General features: G+C 40.5%; 1 protein-coding gene across 3 annotated transcripts in view; it reads left to right on the top strand.

Annotated features, from left to right (window-relative positions):
- Positions 1 to 18,735, top strand: part of LOC112055541 (cullin-1) — a 43,411-nt gene that overhangs the window by 8,876 nt on the left and 15,800 nt on the right. For all 3 annotated transcript variants that reach the window (XM_052887183.1, XM_052887184.1, XM_052887185.1), the window contains exons 3-12: positions 7,203 to 7,285; positions 7,722 to 7,815; positions 9,429 to 9,524; positions 10,985 to 11,131; positions 13,793 to 13,939; positions 14,411 to 14,590; positions 15,031 to 15,165; positions 15,897 to 16,055; positions 17,067 to 17,196; positions 17,732 to 17,865. In XM_052887183.1, the coding sequence (XP_052743143.1) occupies positions 7,203 to 7,285; positions 7,722 to 7,815; positions 9,429 to 9,524; positions 10,985 to 11,131; positions 13,793 to 13,939; positions 14,411 to 14,590; positions 15,031 to 15,165; positions 15,897 to 16,055; positions 17,067 to 17,196; positions 17,732 to 17,865 (1,305 nt within the window). The remainder of the gene's footprint in view (positions 1 to 7,202; positions 7,286 to 7,721; positions 7,816 to 9,428; positions 9,525 to 10,984; positions 11,132 to 13,792; positions 13,940 to 14,410; positions 14,591 to 15,030; positions 15,166 to 15,896; positions 16,056 to 17,066; positions 17,197 to 17,731; positions 17,866 to 18,735) is intronic.

The following is an 18,735-nucleotide window of genomic DNA, read 5'->3' as shown; positions in this document are numbered from 1 at the left end:
GTCACGCACTTGTGAACGTTGTGTGTAGGGTTAAATGATCCTTTGACTGTTAACAAACACTCCCCTTTTCCACTCAAGTCACTCTCCCCGCCTATCCCAAGTAACCCATAAAGAATTACACAACAAGAGATGTAGACGCCTCGAACGCCACGAGCACACTGAAGCTGTCCGTACCACAAGTCGTTGCAACGCGGCGAGCACTAATACTTGAAAAAAAATCTTTTCTTCTTTCTTTCTTTCTTTCTTTCTTTTGAAATAAATATGAGAGCCTGCTATAGCCAGACTTCCCTTATTTTATAAAGTGGTAGCGCAGTGGTATGCGTAGATTTACAAGACGTAGGATTCGATCCCCAGCTGGGCCGATTGAGGTTTTCTTAGTTACCACCCTACCGGCAAAGACGTACCGCCAAGCGATTTAGAGTTCTGGTACGATATCGTGTCACGTCACTTAATATCAGGTGAGATCGCAATCAACGGCTAAGTTGTCATAGACAAATATGTAAAAAAAAATCAGTAATTTGCCTGAAGTAAGTCAATCAAGCAGGGGTCGACAATTCTGCAATTTCAAATGCAGGGTCGCCATTCCAACACCTTAGGACCCCAACGTCCTACGGCTCTGCGAACTATGTGTCCTGTTCATTTTAGCTTCGCGACTCGATGAGTGATTAGTGATGTACGCTTAAGATATACTTTGTACATAATAAAAACACCACAATAATAATTTTAATGCGTATCTCATTAACGGGTCAATGACAAACCGTTAATAGAATGATTGCGGTTTAACGCGTAGGTGGTCACTCGATATACTCGTGTAGTTGGTAAGGTAAATAATACTCTACAGTTCGTTTCGTGTAGGATGGTGCGGGTGACAGTTCGTTTCACTCTTGAAAGTTTGCCGCAATTCACAATAATATTAAGTACTAGCTGACGCCGCGCGGTTTTGCCCGCGTAGTTCCCGTTCCCGTAAGAGTATGGGGATAATACATATAGCCTATAGCCTATAGCCTTCCTCGATAAATGGGCTATCTAAAACTGAGAGAATTTTTCAAATCGGACCAGTAGTTCCTGAGATTAGCGCGTTCAATCAAACAAACAAAACAAACAAACAAACTCTTCAGCTTTATTATATTAGTATAGATTAGTATAGATTTATTAAGTATTATGAACGTCATACAAGCGACTGTCACCGTACCCATGCTATCTGAAAATCACTGTAATTAACTATGCTTGTGCGCCTCATGCTTTTCTTCTTTATTATTATGTTATCAGCCTATATGACAAAAAACCGGCCAAGTGCGTGTCGGGCCACGCGCAGTGTAGGGTTCCGTAGATTAAATGAACACTACCCTTTTATTGCAAAAAATATTAATAGCGATACACACTATCGACGGCCGCGTGGCGCAGTGGGTAGTGACCCTGCTTTCTGCATCCACGGTCGTGGGTTCGATTCCCACAACTGGAAAATATTTGTGTGATGAGCATGGGTATTTCCAGTGTCTGTGTGTATTTATACATTACTAGCGGACGCCTGCGACTTCGTCCGCGTAAATTTCGATGTCAACTTTACTACTACCCCTACCCTACCCTACCCCTACCCTATCCAACCTCTACGTATACCCTACCCCTACCCTACCCTACCCCTACCCCCACCCTACCCCTACCCTACCCGTACCTTACATACACCCTACCCCCATCCTACCCCTACCCTCCCCGTACCCTATCCCTTTCCTACCCCTATCCCACCCGTACCCCTATCTCACGCCTATCCTACCTCTACCCTACCACTTCCCTATCCTACCCTACCACTACCCTACCTCTACCCCTACCCTACCACTACTCTAAACCCGGCCCTAAACCTACCCTACCCCTACGCTTCCCTACCCGTACCCTACCCTACCCTGTCACTTCTCTATCTTACTCCTACCCTTAGCAAAATCGGTTCAGACCTTCGAGAGTGGTGGTATGACCAAGAGAAATAAAGACCTCTATGCTAATAATATACCTAAAGAGGTAAAGTTCGTATGGTTGTAGGAGGTAATCTCTGGATCTACTGGACCGATTTGGAAAATTGTTTTACCAATAGAAAGCTACGTTATTTGCGAGTGTCATAGGCTATGTTTGATCCCCATATTCACACGGGAACGGGAACTACGTAAATGAAAGCGCCGGGCGTCATATAGCGGAATTTCTGCGTCTTTTAGAAATTTTGTATTATCTCCGAAACTATTTAAGTAATTAACATACTGTAAAGGGCAAATCTTATCTCCATAATATCCTTGTGATTATTAAATAATTTATTTTAATAAGGATTAAAGTTTAGTTGTATTAATAATGACATAAACCTAAGTATATAAAATTAATAATTTTTAAAACACAAAAGGTACTATATCTGCTAATATATAGAAGATAGATATATGGTGTCGCGGACTTTTTTGTAGAACTTTTAAAGATACATAAAGTCTTCATACATTAATTTCAATATACACAATAGTTAAGGCAGCGCATGCGAATAAGTCTGTTTAAGAGGATTTTCAGTCCGAAATGTATGACAAAAACTGTGATAACTCGGCTATTATATATGATACCAATATAAAATATAGCCTATAGCACTCCCCGATAATGTAGCATTCTACTGGTGAAAGAATTTTTAAAATCGGACCAGTAGTTCCGAAGATTACCCCATTTAAAAAATGTGACAAACTTACAAACTTACAAACTTTACCTCTTTATAATATTAGTATAGATATAAGTATTTATTGATATGTAGTATATAAATGTATATGAATATTATATAATATCAACTATCTTAGCACCCATAACACAAGCCACTCTGTATGCTTACTTTGGGGCTAGATAGTGATGTGTATTGTTTAAGTATATTTAAAAAACACTATCACTATCACGCACTAAAGAAGATGTATAGATATAGTTCTTCGACTTCGTCTGCGTGGAATTTAGTTTTTCACAAATCCCGCGGAAACCATGGATTTTTCCGGAATAAAAAGTAGCCTATGTGTTAATCCAGACTATAATCTATCTCTACTTCAAATTTCAGGTAATTCTGTTCAGTTTTAAAAAAATTAAAAAAAAAAATCTCGTGGATACATGGATTTTTTCGGGATAAAAAGAGTAAAATCTGTATCCATTCCAAATTTCAGCCAAATCGCTTCAGTACTTGCGGCGTTAAAAAGTAACATACATCCAAACTTTCGCGTTTATAATATTAGTCGGATTTTCGTGACAAAATGGCCGATGTGTTAAGAATATCTAGTAACAGTTATGAGATGTGCAAAAAGTGTGTAAACACTAGGGTACCTACACAGAAGTCGGCGGAGTCAGCGGTGACCCAGTTCCACAGTTGCATTCGTATGTAATCTCGATTATTTCGCGAGCCGACGTCGTTATTTTGCGTAACACCTAACTGTATGCCTTTGTTTTGCGTTAAACACAATTCTCTTTAAGCGTGTTTAGAGGTCGACGACGATTAGCTGGCGGAAACTGCGACGTTCAATCTGCACCTGAATTTTCATTAACTTTGTGGATATTATATAGTTTAAGGAAACTTGTTTTGATGTGAATAGTTTTGGACACGGAAAGAATGATAGAGAAGAAATGTTTTTTTTTTAATTTAATGTCACAGTACATTCAATACGATATTGCATACTATATGTGGATGATATTTGTGATGTATAATAGTTTTTTCGAGAGCTGTGATAGCCCAGTGGATATGATCTCTGCCTTCGAAGGTGTGGGTTCGATTCTGGTCCGGGGCATGCACCTCCAACTTATCAGTTGTGTGCATTTTAAAGAAATTAAATATCACGTGTCTCAAACCTGCATACCAGAGAATTATCTTAATTCTCTGCGTGTGTGAAGTCAGCCAAACCGCATTGGGCCAGCGTGGTGGACTATTGGCCTAATTAATCCCTTTCATTCTGAGAGAAGACTCGAGCTCAGCAGTGAGCCGAATGTGGGATGATGACGATAATAGTTTTGGACACGGAGAGAATGAAAAAAGGAAAAATGTTTATCAATGTCATAAACAGTACATGCAATACTATATTGCATACTATATGTGGATGATATTTGTGATGTACATGTCACCGTTAGATTGTAAAATACTTTAGTTTATAATCTCACTCGTGATATTATAGTCTACCGTCATATTGTGAACTTAAAATGCTCCGTACTTATGATAAAATTTGTAATACAAAAGTACTTATTGGGAAAAGCCTGAAAACGATAATTATTAGGTACTCTATATTTTGTAACTAAGTCATCTATACTAATATTATAAAGCTGAAGAGTTTGTTTGTTTGTTTGAACGCGCTAATCTCAGGAACTACTGGTCCGATTTGAAAAATTCTTACAGTATTAGATAGCCCATTTATCGAGGAAGGCTATAGGCTTCATATTATCCCCGTACCCCTACGGGAACGGGAACCACGCAGGTGAAAACGCGCGGCGTCAGCTAGAAACAAATATTTATTTAAAGTAGGTAATCAATCATCGAGGTTAACCAAATATGTAAGGAATTCTCGATGGGTGAGTCCGATCCGTATTTGTCCGGTTTTTATTTTTCCATTAACTTTGAATTTACATTTTTTCACAGCTTTATGGAACTGTGGACCTTAGTGTCTATATGATTATAATTTCAAATCCGTACCTCCACGCGTCCTAGAAATATAGGGACGACCATCGATCGTAGATCGTTAGATGGGCCTCAAAGCGTCGCGGAATTGTGATTGGTTTCCCACATTGAGTACGTCATCACTCGTAACACATTTCTCTTTATTCATGTTGTAGCTTGTGTTTTTACACTTCTAAAATTAACACGAAGGCATAATTAAGAGATTGAAAAAAAAAAAAAAACAGTAAATATTTTTTCAAGTCCACGTCCATTCACAGCATGCGCTTGTTACGTACTAAGATAAGATGTGCGTGCACGTCTTTGAGTAATGACATAAAATTGTGCAGTCTTTAGTATGGAAGGGCCCATCTAACGATTTATATCGATGGGGACAACCATGACACATGGACAACCAAGCAACTCTAAAAAGGTTCCGTTTTTTAATTTGTTGATGGCCTTTTACCGTTGAACTATTGGAAGGAAAATATAAGATAAATATAAATAGTAAATAGATTTAGATTAGGTATTTCTAAACATAAATAAAATCTCTAAAATACTCGTTAGAGTTTTATTCATAAAGACGCAGACACTCCTTTGGCCCGATTCCAAGATCTACATTAAAAATATCGTTTAGCGTTATTTTTTTTTTTTTGTAATATACCTTTACGGGATTATTCAAAGCGCCAAGCGTGAATTAGCGTGAACCGTGGTCTATTTTTGAGCCATCGATACGCAGTTTTCATGACTTTTTGACTCGGGTGCAGTTAGGCCTAAAACTGGGTTAGGGTTCAATTTCCAGGATATATTTAGGATTTTATTTATTTTTAATTTTTTTTTATTTTTTTACCCTTGACGCAAATAGAGGGGCGTTATAAGTATGTGTCTGTCTGTCTGACTAAAATCATCATGTGCCATGAAGTTCTTTCATTTCATACAATAACGCGTTCCAGAGATAAAGAGACGAACAATAACATTTCCCAGATTTTCCTTTTTACAAAACCCCAAATATTTAGGATAGAAGATTTTTTACAGCTAAAAACAACATTTATTTTAATTTTCATGTCTGTCTGTTCAATAAAAAATCTATTTAGATAAAAGAAAGTCGTGTTAGTTACACTATTTATAACTCAAGAACGGTTGGACCGATTTGACTGAAAATTGATGGAGGGATAGGTTAGAACCAGGAGACGGATATAAGATAGTTAGGGTAGGGGTAGGGTTTCACGCGGACGAAGTCGCGGGCGTCCGCTAGTTTACAATAGAAACTGCCTGCGTAAATTAATAGGTATAGGTAAGTCTAGGTGCTGTAGGTACAACTATTATGTGACCGTTTAAAGAAAGTGTTAATTGCAGCGTAACTATTACATAAAGACGTGTAAATTACACAATGGACAATAAATGTTACCTACAACTTCATAAAGAAGATTAACAATTCATTAAAACTTCGCACTTGCAAATAATGTTTACTCCGGCCTTATTTGACGGCCTCCGTGGCGCAGTGGTAGGCGCGGTGGATTTACAAAACGGAGGTCCTGGGTTCGATCCCCGGCTGGCCCGATTGAGATATTCTTAATTGGTCCAGGTCTGGCTGGTGGGAGGCTTCGGCCGCGGTTAGTTACCACCCTACCGACAAAGACGTACCGCCAAGCGATTTAGCGTTCCGGTACGATGTCGTGTAGAAACCAAAAAGGGGTGTGAATTTTCATCCTTCTAACAAATTAGCCCGCTTCCATCTTAGACTGCATCATCACTTACTATCAGGTGAGATTGTAGTCAAGGGCTAATTTGTAATTAATAATAATAAAAAAAACCTAATAGCTCAACGGTTAAAGAGTGGACTGAAATCTGAAAGGTGTTTGGTTCGATCTCATCTGTTGCATTTTTTCTTTGTCATACGTGAGCACGCATGACAAATATACAGGGTCACTGGAAATACACAGCGTAAGGGGTGTGGATTTCTATCCTATTCCTAACAAGTTAGCCCGCTTTCATCTTAGATTGCATCATCACTTACCACCAGGTGAGAATGTAATCAATGGCTAGCTTGTAAGGAATATTTTTTTTCCGCTTATTTCTACCTCGTTAGTCCAGTGGTAAACTTATCTGAATCGGAAATGTTCTGTTTAGGATGGGTTATAATCCTTGTCAGTGTATGGAATTTTCTTCCAACAAATTCTCATTAGCTACCCAGCAGCGGAGAAAACTCTATACAGGCCGATTCCCGGCTGGTTACCTTTAAAAATCCATACACACATATTCATCATTGTAATGAATACATGTATGGATGTATTAGAAACCAGAGATTAAATCAAACGGTATGAATTTCCTTTTCTTTGGGACGGCTTATCTTCGTCAAAATTCCATCCTTCTCAACTGCTACCCAGTGTAAGCAGTGTTACACCGTGCCTGCGAAAGCACGTAAACCCATCTGTCCTGTTCACTATCATACTAAGTGCACTCCATAGATGCAAAAATACATTGCCTACACTGGATACTATTGGAGGAGATTTCTATGTTGAAGTTTGTATGTATGCTGCTTACCCTAGTTATGACTCTTATGCACATGTTACAGATATGGGGCGACCTACAAGAAGGCATCGAGCTGGTGTACAGACGACAGCACATCGTAAGAAACAGATACATGGACTTTTATACGTATCCTTTTCTATAATAAAATGTATATAAAAGTAGTCAGCAGAAAGAAGTTTCACCGCTGTGTTGCCGTTCCCGTGTATAAATTTTAGTCTATGCCACTAACAAATAACGTGATTTTCTATTGGTAAAAGAATTTTCAATATTGGTTAAGTAGTTATCTCACAAACTACAAGCAAAAATCCCCAAATTAGTACTTTTGCGATATTATCTGTATTAGAAGTTTTTTGGAATATAATTATTGACAATCATTTTTATTTTATTGTGTATTTATTTATCAATAGATAAATATTTAATTGCATATTTTAAAATATAGGATGCCTAGAATTAAAATTGAAATTCCCCGCAATATGGGAAATTCTCCACAAATTGGCAACACTGCAAGTAATGGCGATTTAGTTCAAATGTTGACCATTTCCTTGACTATATAAATCCACAGTCACGTGTACAACTACTGTACGTCCGTGCATCAGAACAACTCGCCAATGTCCAGAGCGAATGCCAGCAAGGCCCCGTTTGCTGCAAGGAAACAGGTATGAAAATAATTAAATTTTCATCACTATCAGTCTTATTTTAACGGCCAAATCAGAGCCAGGTTCCCCTTCTTAAAGGAGAGGGGATATGAAACCTGGTTCTGTAGTAGGCAATTAAAATTGGCTAATTGTGATGATGATATGTAATCTATCAGCCGATGGATGTCCACTGCTAGACTTAGGCCTCTTGCATGGAATTACAAACAACGGATGTTAGTCAAACAATGACGTCGGTCCACCTAGTGAGGGTTTGGCAACACTGCGCTAACCAGTGCGGGATCGCCATTCCAGCACCTTGGAAGCCAACGTTCATCGGCTCTTCGAACTATGTGCCCTGCCCATTGCTACTTTAGCTTCGCGACTCGCTGAGCTATGTCAGAGACTAGTTGTCATGTGGATCTCATTTCTGATTCGATCACACATAGAAACCAAACATAACTCGCTAAAGGTAGATCATCACTGGCAACACGCGCTGTTTGAAGACTTTCGTCTTCAGATGATAATATGTTACCAAAGTGAACACGTCACTGGGCAACGGATGAGAAGGCCGGCCTGGCGTTGATCTGATTGAATTGTCCAATTAATAAGACGCCTTGGCCGTTCATTTTACGCTAGTATTCAAAGAAGTCCCTAAAATACAATAAGCCCAAACACTGTTCGCTACGTTTAACGAGATAGGTGAGTGTCGTTTTATTAATGAATTTATTTCATTTAGTTCAATTAATGAATTTTTGACATTTGGTTAGTGTGAGTTGTGGGATTGATTGAGTGAGTTCACAAATTACTGGACACCTGAAAGTAAACATTAATTGTGTCATCATTAAAAGTCGATGGACCTACACATAGAAACTATGCATGACATTGCATGGACTTCCAAACAACACGGTCTCGAGCCTGAATCCAACGACTCCCTGTTTGATGTCCTCAGTCCACCTAGTGGGGGGTTGACCAACACCGCGCTCTCTGGTGCGGTGTCGCCATTCCAGCACCTTGGGACCCCAACATACATCGGTTCTTCGAACTATATGCCCTGCCCATTATCACTTTAGCTCCGCGACTCGCTGAGCTATGTCAGTGACTTTGGTTCTTTTGCGAATCTCCTCAGTTTTGATTCGATCTCGCAGAGAAACTGAGCTGAGTAACTTTGAGGCGTCTTATGAGGGCGACACAGTTAGCAACCAAGTCTCGGATAAGTTAGTCATCACTGTCACCTGAAAATAGATTTATAAATTGGACAACCTTATCATAAGAGCCCAGCCGTGAATTTTTTTGTTTGGTTGGTTTGTAGGGATATTATTAGGAATTATGTATAGATTACTGATTTTATTTCTTGCTTACCTTAGCCCTGATCTGTCAAAGGGCTGACTTTTAACACACCAGGTTGTTGTCACAAACTGTGAATGTCTCTAACTCAATTAACTATCGCCCTAGCTATTTCATTGAATGCCGACTTTTAATGAATACATTAGGCGTACAATTAGCTACATAGTAGAGGATTTGTCGACTTTTTAAGGATAACAATTTAAATAAATTAATTATTCAATGTTCATAATGGACTTCGTTGCCCAAGTTCATATTTCTATTCCACAGTTTTACAAAGTTGTTGTTTCCAGGGCGGACAGGTTCAGGGCGGCGCGCAGCTGGTCGGTCTGGAGCTGTACAAGAGGCTACGAGAGTTTTTGAGGATCTACCTTATTAATTTACTCAAGGTATGCTAAATCCTACCGAAGAGCCGTGATAGCCCGGGGGGGTATGACCTCTGCCTCTGATTCCGGAGAGTGCTGGTTCGAATCCGGTCCGAGGCAATCACCTTCCACTTTTCAGTTCTGTGCATTTTAAGAAATTAAATATCACGTGTCTTAAACGGTGAAGGAAAAACATCGTGAGGAAACCTGCCTACCAGAGAATTGTCTTAATTCTTTACGTGTGTGAAGTCTGCCAATCCGCATTGGGCCAGCGTGGTGGACTAATGGCCTTACCCCTCTCATTCTGAGAGGAGACTCGAGCTCAGCCGTGAGCCGAATATGGGTTGATGACGTATGCTAAATCCTACTAATGTTATAAACGCGAAAGTTTGTTACTCTTGAACGCCGCTACTACTGAAGCGATTTGGCTGAAATTTGGAATGGAAATAGATTTTACACAGGATCACCTATGCTATACTTTTCATCCCGGAAAAATCCATGGTTCCCGCGGGATTTGTGAAAACTGAATTCCACGCGGACTAAGTTGCGGGAGTCCGCCAGGAAATAATAATAGAGATACGTGATAGTCCAGTGGATATGGCCTCTGCCTCTGATTCCGGAGGGTGCAGGTTCGAATCCGGTCTGAGGCAATCACCTCCCACTTTTCAGTTGTGTGCATTTTAAGAAATTAAATATCAAGTGCCTCAAACGGTGAAGGAAAAACATCGTGAGGAAACTTGCATACCAGAAAATTGTCTTAATTCTCTGCGTGTGTGAAGTCTGCCAATCCGGTGGTCTAATGGCCTTGGTGGTGGACTAATGGCCTTACCCCTCTCATTCTGAGAGGAGACTCGAGCTCAGCAGTGAGCCGAATATGGGTAGATGACGTCTGCTAAATCCTACTAATGTTATAAACGCGAAAGTTTGTATGGATGTTTGTTGGGATGATGGTTACTCTTGAACGCCGCTACTACTGAAGCGATTTGGCTAAATTTTGGAATGGAAACAGATTTTACACAGGATCACCTATGCTATACTTTTCATCCCGGAAAAATCTATGGTTCCCGCGGGATTTGTAAAAACTGAATTCCACGCGGACAAAGTTGCGGGAGTCCGCTAGTAAATAATAATAGAGATCCGTAATAGTCCAGTGAATATGACCTCTGCCTCTGATTCTGGAGAGTGCTGGTTCGAATCCGGTCCGAGGCAAGCACCTCCAACTTTTCAGTTGTGTGCATTTTAAGAAATTAAATATCACGTGTCTCAAACGGTGAAGGAAAAACATCGTGAGGAAACTTGCATACCAGAGAATTCTCTATATGTGTGAAGTCGGCCAATTTCTATGAAAGAGATGTGATGACCACTGCCTTCGGTTCAGAGGGCGTAGGTTCGAATCCGGTCCGGGGCATGCAGTTGTGTGCATTTTAAGAAATTAATATTTTATTAATGTAAAATAGGTACATAACAATGCGTTATGCCCACAGAACGGCGCCGACCTGATGGGCGAGGATGTGTTGGCGTTTTACACCAAGCAGTGGGAGGAGTACCAGTTCTCGTCGCGCGTGCTCAACGGCATCTGCTCCTACCTCAACAGGCATTGGGTCAAGCGTGAGTGCGAGGAGGGCAGGAAGGTATGACACCAGTGGTAGAGTCACTGCTGACAGATGCAGATTTAGAGTTCCGGTACGAGAAAAAATCAAAAAAAAGATCAAAAATTAATTTATTTCAAGTAGGCTCAGTATACAAGCACTTTTGATACGTCAGTTAACTATTTGTAAAGATTCTACCACCGGTTCGGAAGGCAGGTTCTGCCGAGAAGAAACCGGCAAGAAACTCAACAGTTGCTCTTTTTTTTTAAAAAAATCATACAATAATATTATAATTACAATCAATGACAACATTACAATTTCTTATAGTTTTACTTCCTGTGTGAAGGTGGAAGCTGATCCAACGGCCTCCAAGCAACTTTGTCATTAAGGAACTCATCGATAGTGTAGTAAGCTCGACTAAGCAAATGTTTTTTAACACATTGCTTAAAGTTATGCATTGGCAGGTCCATCACAGTCTTAGATTGCATCATCACTTACCATCAGATGAGAGTGTAGTCAATTGTTAACTTGTAAAGCATAAAACATAGGATGTAATTAACTTTTCAAAAGCGTTCGTATAGGGATGAAATACATATAGAAAAAGAAAGAAAGAAAATATCTTTATTACAGCATTATGCCACACAAAACAATTTGTTCATAATATCATAATATTATCATATAATACTAGCGGACGCCCGCGACTTCGTCCGCGTAAATTTCGATGTCAACTTTACTACTACCCCTACCCTACCACTACCCCAACCCTACCCAACCCCCACATCTACCCTACCCCCCCCCCCTACCCCTACCCTACCCCAAACCTACTCCTACCCTACCCCTACCTTACCTACACCATACCCCCATCCTACCCCTACCCCCATCCTACCCCTACCCTCCCCGTACCCTATCCCTTTTCTACCCCTATCCCACCCGTACCCCTATCTCACGCCTATCCTACCCCTACCCTACCACTTCCCTATCCTACCCGTACCTCTACTCTACCACTATCCTACCTCTACCCCTACCCTACCACTACACTAAACCCGGCCCTAAACCTACCCTACCCCTACACTACCCCTACGCTTCCCTACCTGTACCCTACCCTACCCTGTAACTTCTCTATCTTACTCCTACCCTTAGCAAAATCGGTCCAGTCCTTCGAGAGTGGTGGTATGACCAAGAGAAATAGAGACTTCTATGCTAATAATATAAAGAGGTAAAGTTCGTGTGGTTGTAGGAGGTAATCTCTGGATCTACTGGACCGATTTGGAAGGTTGTTTTACCAATAGAAAGCTACGTTATTTGCGAGTGTCATAGGCTATGTTTGATCCCCATATTCACACGGGAACGGGAACTACGTAAATGTAAGCGCCGGGCGTCATATAGCGGAATTTCTGCGTCTTTTAGAAATTTTGTATTATCTCCGAAACTATTTAAGTAATTAACATACTGTAAAGGGCAAATCTTATCTCCATAATATCCTTGTAATTATTAAATAATTTATTTTAATAAGGATTAAAGTTTAGTTGTATAAATAATGACGTAAACCTAAGTATATAAAATTAATAATTTTTAAAACACAAAAGGTACTATATCTGCTAATATATAGAAGATAGATATATGGTGTCGCGGACTTTTTTGTAGAACTTTTAAAGATACATAAAGTCTCCATACATTAATTTCAATTTTACACAATAGTTAAGGCAGCGCATGCGAATAAGTCTGTTTAAGAGGATTTTCAGTCCGACCTGTATGACAAAAACTGTGATAACTCGGCTAATATATATGATACCAATATAAAATATAGCCTATAGCACTCCCCGATAATGTAGCATTCTACTGGTGAAAGAATTTTTGAAATCGGACCACTAGTTCCGAAGATTACCCCATTTAAAAAATGTGACAAACTTACAAACTTACAAACTTTACCGTTTTATAATATTAGTATAGATTGTCATATTAAATAATTAACTAACTGCCTCACTGGCCCCGTGGTTAGCTGGTTCAGCTACGGACAATGAGGTCCAGGGTTCGAATCCCGGGTCAGGCCAACAAAAACAAAATAGGTTATTGGGATTTTTCTTACAAGGAAAATCTTAATAGCAGCCTGGAGTTGAGAAGTTGGCAGTGTTAGTACACCCCCGTGTCGGTCTGCCGTCCCATCGGATTTCGAGAGTGAGGGAAGAGAGAGTGCACCTGTGCTTGCGCATACACTTGTGCACTATAATATCTCCTGTGTACATGGTTAATCTCACCATGAGATTAGCCGCCGTGACCGAAAAGTCGGTCGGGAGCATATTATTATTATTATTAAATAATATGACAGGACAATATCCTGCGATGTGTGGCATAACCCAAAAAAGGGTTCCAACTCAGCATAATGCTACATACTCTTTATACATATGTGTTTTACATACCCCCGAACAGTGATTTAGATTCGTTTGGAGGACGCTAATATGGCGTGTCTGGTTCATGACGACATTTTAGTATCCTCCAACGCTGAACTGTACCTTTCACTTTTTGTTCAAGGACCTCAGCATAGGTCACCCCCTTTTTTGATGCGTCTGACGTCACTAATAATAACCGCGGCGGTTTTAGGGGGAGGGTTTTTTTTAGGTAAATCAAACTTTATGAATTTATTATTGCACATACATATATTGTATTTTCTGTGAAAATAAATTTTCCGTTTTCTATTATCCGCAGGGCATCTACGAGATATACCAGTTGGCACTGGTGACGTGGCGAGACAATTTGTTCAAATGTTTGAACAAGCAAGTGACCAACGCCGTACTGAAGCTCATCGAGAGGGAACGGAACGGGGAGACCATTAACACTAGACTTGTTTCTGGGGTGAGATTTTTTTTTAATTTATCATCAGTTTGGATTGTGCCGCGTTGCAAGAACGAACTCATGACTAAGAGCCCTGTATGGGTTCGAAACTAGTCGGACAAACTCCGACGTTGTATCACATAAGTTTTAGCCGTTAGGATGAAATCCACGCCCCTTTCGGTTTCTACGCGACATTGTACCAGAGCGCTAAATCGTTTGTCGGTAAGTCCTTGGCTGTAGGGTAGTAACTAGCCACGACCGAAGCCTCCCACCAGCTAAGGTCACTTTAGTCACTGGCACCGGTTTCAGGCTTTCTCCTTAAATTGTTAATCGATTGGGTAAGAGCGTACGTCCGGACGTCTTACCTGGGACGCGATAGTAACGCACAAAAGTAGCTAAAGATACGAACGGTCGTAACGCTGTAAATTGAGTGGATAATGTATATTCCAAGTAAAAATTACAAAATGGTGTTTATTTTTTTTATATTTCCAGGTAATCAACTGCTATGTGGCGTTGGGGTTGAACGAGGAGGAACCCTCGGCACGCGGCCAGAACCTGGCCATCTACAAGGAGACCTTTGAATCAGTCTTCTTGGAGGACACAGAACGATTCTACACCAGAGAGAGCACCGACTTCTTGAGGAATAATCCTGTAACAGAATATATGATTAAGGTAATAAACCCCTATGGCTATGTTATCAGATTATTTCTTGGCTATTCTCTGTTTTGTATTATTAACAACAATGTTAATAATACAAAACAGTATTAAAAATTTTTTAAATTCAACCATCCCGGACATTTGAGTGCCAAAGCAACTGACAGTCAGGGCTCCAGAGTGAGGAACCTCCTCACAATACGCGCCGTCTCAAGAATATTATGGAGCTTAGACTCACCGCACGTCTCAAAAAAATATAATTTTTTTTTTCAATCTAGTAGAACAGTAATGAACATTATATGACCCTTTCAAAAAATCAGCAACTAGCCTATACTATTGAATCAGTTTGAATTGTTATATTCAGAGAAAAGTACATCTGACAGGCGGACAGACAGACATAAGAGTGATTCTTAAAAAAAAACATGGCAAATATTTAAAAAAAATATGTTTGTTTCCAGGCCGAGCAGCGACTACAGGAGGAGCAGAGACGCGTGCAGGTGTACCTCCACGAGACGACCATGGAGAGACTCGCCAAGACCTGCGACAGGGTGCTCATTGAGAAACACCTGGAGATATTCCACTCTGAGTTCCAGGTGAGAGATTACTCGCCTTGACATCCCCTTTAGGTCCCATCCCCTAAACCGCCTTAGGCTTAGAGTTCATTAAATTCAATATTTAAAGAGTAAAAAAAAATATTTGCAAGCACCTGGCAAAGTCTGACTAATAATCTGATTATTTTACTATTTAAGTGTTTAATTTTAAAGTACGGAAATTGCAAATTGCCTATTTTTTTAAATTAAAAAAAAAAAAACCCCTGACAGGTCTCTACTTCTGTGTTAGGTTAGTATAGGAGAAATACAAGACAAGCTTTCAACTTGCCTCTGATAGGTACCCAAAAAATGTCCACCAGCTCTCGTACAGTGAAAGTGAAAGTGAAGTGTAGTAAAAGGTCAGGCTCTCGGTTAGCTTGTCCGCAGTCGAGGCACTTCCGTTACTAGTTTTAGGCGTAATAATGAGGTTTGACCTTTACGCTCACTTCCGGTAAATTAGACGTTATTAAGCATAATGTACATGAAAGTATCACGTGTCCCGTTTTGAAAAATTAAATATCACGTGTCTCAAACGGTGAAGGAAAACGTCGTGAGGAAACCTGTATACCAGAGAATTTTCACAATTCTCTGCGTGTGTGAAGTATGCCAATCCGCATTGGGCCAGCGTGGTGGACTATTGGCCTAACCCCTCTCATTCTAAGAGGAGACTCGAGCTCAGCAGTGAGCCGAATATGGGTTGATAATGATGATGAGACAAAAATATGTGTTTCCAGAAACTTCTGGACGGCGACAAGAACGCGGACCTGGGACGCATGTACAGTCTGGTAGCTCGTATACCAAATGGGCTGGTGGAGTTGCGTCGTCTACTGGAGCAGCACATCCATGCACAGGGGCTGCACGCTATTGACAAGTGCGGCGACTGCGCTCACACGGTGAGAGATTACACCCCTGAGATTCCCTTTACGTACCCCTGACATCCATTCACCCCCTTCACGTCAGCTAACATCACCTAAAGCGCCTTCCCCTCTTGAAGCAGGACATCCATATGCAGCACACAATTGACAAGTGCGGCGACTGCGACTGTGATAGCTCACGGTGAGATATTACAACCCCTGACATCCCCTTCAAATCCCCTTCAGCCTCATCAAGTCTGCTTCACGTCCCGTTCACCCCATTCACGTCACCTAACATCCCCTAAAGAGCCTTCTCCGTTGCTGACAAGTGCGACGACTGCGCTCACACGGTGAGAGTTGACTCCCCCTTGAGATCCCCTTTACGTCCCCTGACATCCCATTCACCCCCTTCACGTCAGCTAACATCCCCTAAAGCGCCTTCCCCTTTTGAAGCAGCACATCTATGCTGTGAGATATTACAGCTCCTGACATCCCCTGAAAATCCCATTCATCCTCATCACGTCAGCTTCAAGTACCCTTCACCCCATTCTCGTCACCCTAAAGCGCCGCCTTAGAGTTGCGTCGTCTACTGGAGTAGCACATCCATGTGCAGGAGTTGCTGACAAGTGCGGCGACTGCGCACACACAGTGTCAGTTTACTCTCCCTGACATCCTTTTCACGTCCCCTGACATCCTCTTCACGCCCCGTTCACCCTCTTCACGTACATTTACATCCCCTAAACCGTATTTACTTTGTGTAGTTGCTTCGTCTACTGGAGCAGCACAACCATTACTCCCCCTGACGTCCCTTCATCTCTCCTTTTATTTATTACCCATTACATCGCTTTTACTATCGCCATCGAAAATTAAGGACTGCTCGCACACGGGAAAATGTTATTCCTTTAATCTCATACTTGTCTCCTAACATTCCCTTACCCCCTTTACAATCCCTAAAATCCTTTTAAACCTTACACGTCTTTTAACATCCCCTTAGCCATCTTAACCGCCCCTGACATCAGAAGATAATGTTTCTGTTGTGCACTGTTACAGGACCCGAAAGTATACGTGTCGACGATCCTCGAAGTGCACAAGCAATACAACGCGCTAGTGCTGGTCGCGTTTCTCAACGAGTCCGGCTTCGTCACAGCTTTGGACAAGGCCTGCGGGAGGTTTATTAACAGTATGTATTTTAATTCTTAATTTTGAATCAAAACTACGCACTACTAGATAAACTTGAGGAATAAGTTGATGAGTGCGTTACGAAATATGTAATCGGGCAATGCGTGCTGCCATCTACAGGTAAAGTGTTTGTTATTTTAAACTACCACTAGATGGCGTTTTTAGAAAACTTTGAAACAAACCCCTTTTGTACACTTTAAGAACCGTTGTGATGCAGTTATGCCCGAGGTTATTAGATGATGATGATGTTTTTTTTTCTTTGAAGGAGAATTGATATAGGTTTTCGATTTGTCGGAATGTTTATTTATTTAAAGAATTTTCACTTCAGTCACTTCACCTTCGTTTTTATGAGATATGATGTCGATGATGAATGAAAAAGACTAACAAAAGAAATGAAATAATTGGAAGGGAAAGGCCAAGGCGAATGTTCCTGGACCCTAATCTTAGCATCCCCTTCAATGCGAGCACCATCAATTTTTCCGATACAAAAACTCGATAAATCGCGTCCATAGATATCATAGAGTATATATTTTCAGGTAATGCAGTGACAAAGGCAGCGAACTCGTCGTCGAAGAGTCCAGAGCTGCTCGCCAAGTATTGTGACCTGCTGCTGAAGAAGTCCAGCAAGAACCCCGAAGAGGCAGAACTGGAAGACACGCTTAATCAAGTTGTGAGTTTACTTTGTCTAATTAAGGATTCCTTTTACACTGACCCTGGAAATTTTTGAGAGCTGTGATAGTCCAGTGGTTATGACCTCTGATTCCGATTCCGGAGGGTGTGGGTTCGAATCCGGTCCGGGGCATGCACCTCCAACTTTTCAGTTGTGTGCATTTTAAGAAATTAAATATCATGTGTCTCAAGCAATGAAGGAAACCTGCACACTAGAGAATTTTCTTAATTCTCTGCGTGTGTAAAGTCTGCCAATCCGCATTGGGTCAGCATGGTGACCTAACCCTACTGAGAGGAGACTTGAGCTCAGCAGTGAGCCGAGTATGGGTTGATAATGATGTTGGAAATTTAATAACAGCTATAGAAATGGCGCATTCCAAACTAACTAGTAATAACCGATGCCTTGGAAGCTAGTGTCCATCGAGAAATTCTGCAATAAATTTCGTTTATATAAAGGCACACGGTAGATATTACACGAGCAATAAATGCATTGTAATTAATTTAAAATAATAAAAGGTATTTTTTTTTTAATTTTAGAATCCAGCAATAGGGTAGTTGTCTCATATCAAATTTAATATAAACAATATTAATTTCGTGTAGTACATGAAATGAATCGATATCTATTAATAAAAGTTAAGGAGTTCTTATAAAACTTAATTTAAATATCACGTATTTTTTAAAATTTTTCAAACGTCAAAAACACTGTCGTCCTTTTAGTGACGTCACTAACACACTAACGTCGAATTAATTGTAATAATCTAATATTTTTGTTAAACGCTCCATTTGTATGGGATTTATAGTCATGAAACAGTTGAAATGTAGACTGTCATGGCCGACATACGTTTTGGCACATATTGTCATGTAAAATTTT

This window comes from Bicyclus anynana, chromosome 18 (genome assembly GCF_947172395.1).
Source record: "Bicyclus anynana chromosome 18, ilBicAnyn1.1, whole genome shotgun sequence".
NCBI classification, from domain to species: Eukaryota; Metazoa; Arthropoda; class Insecta; order Lepidoptera; family Nymphalidae; genus Bicyclus; species Bicyclus anynana.
This window is presented reverse-complemented; position numbering and strand designations above follow the sequence as displayed.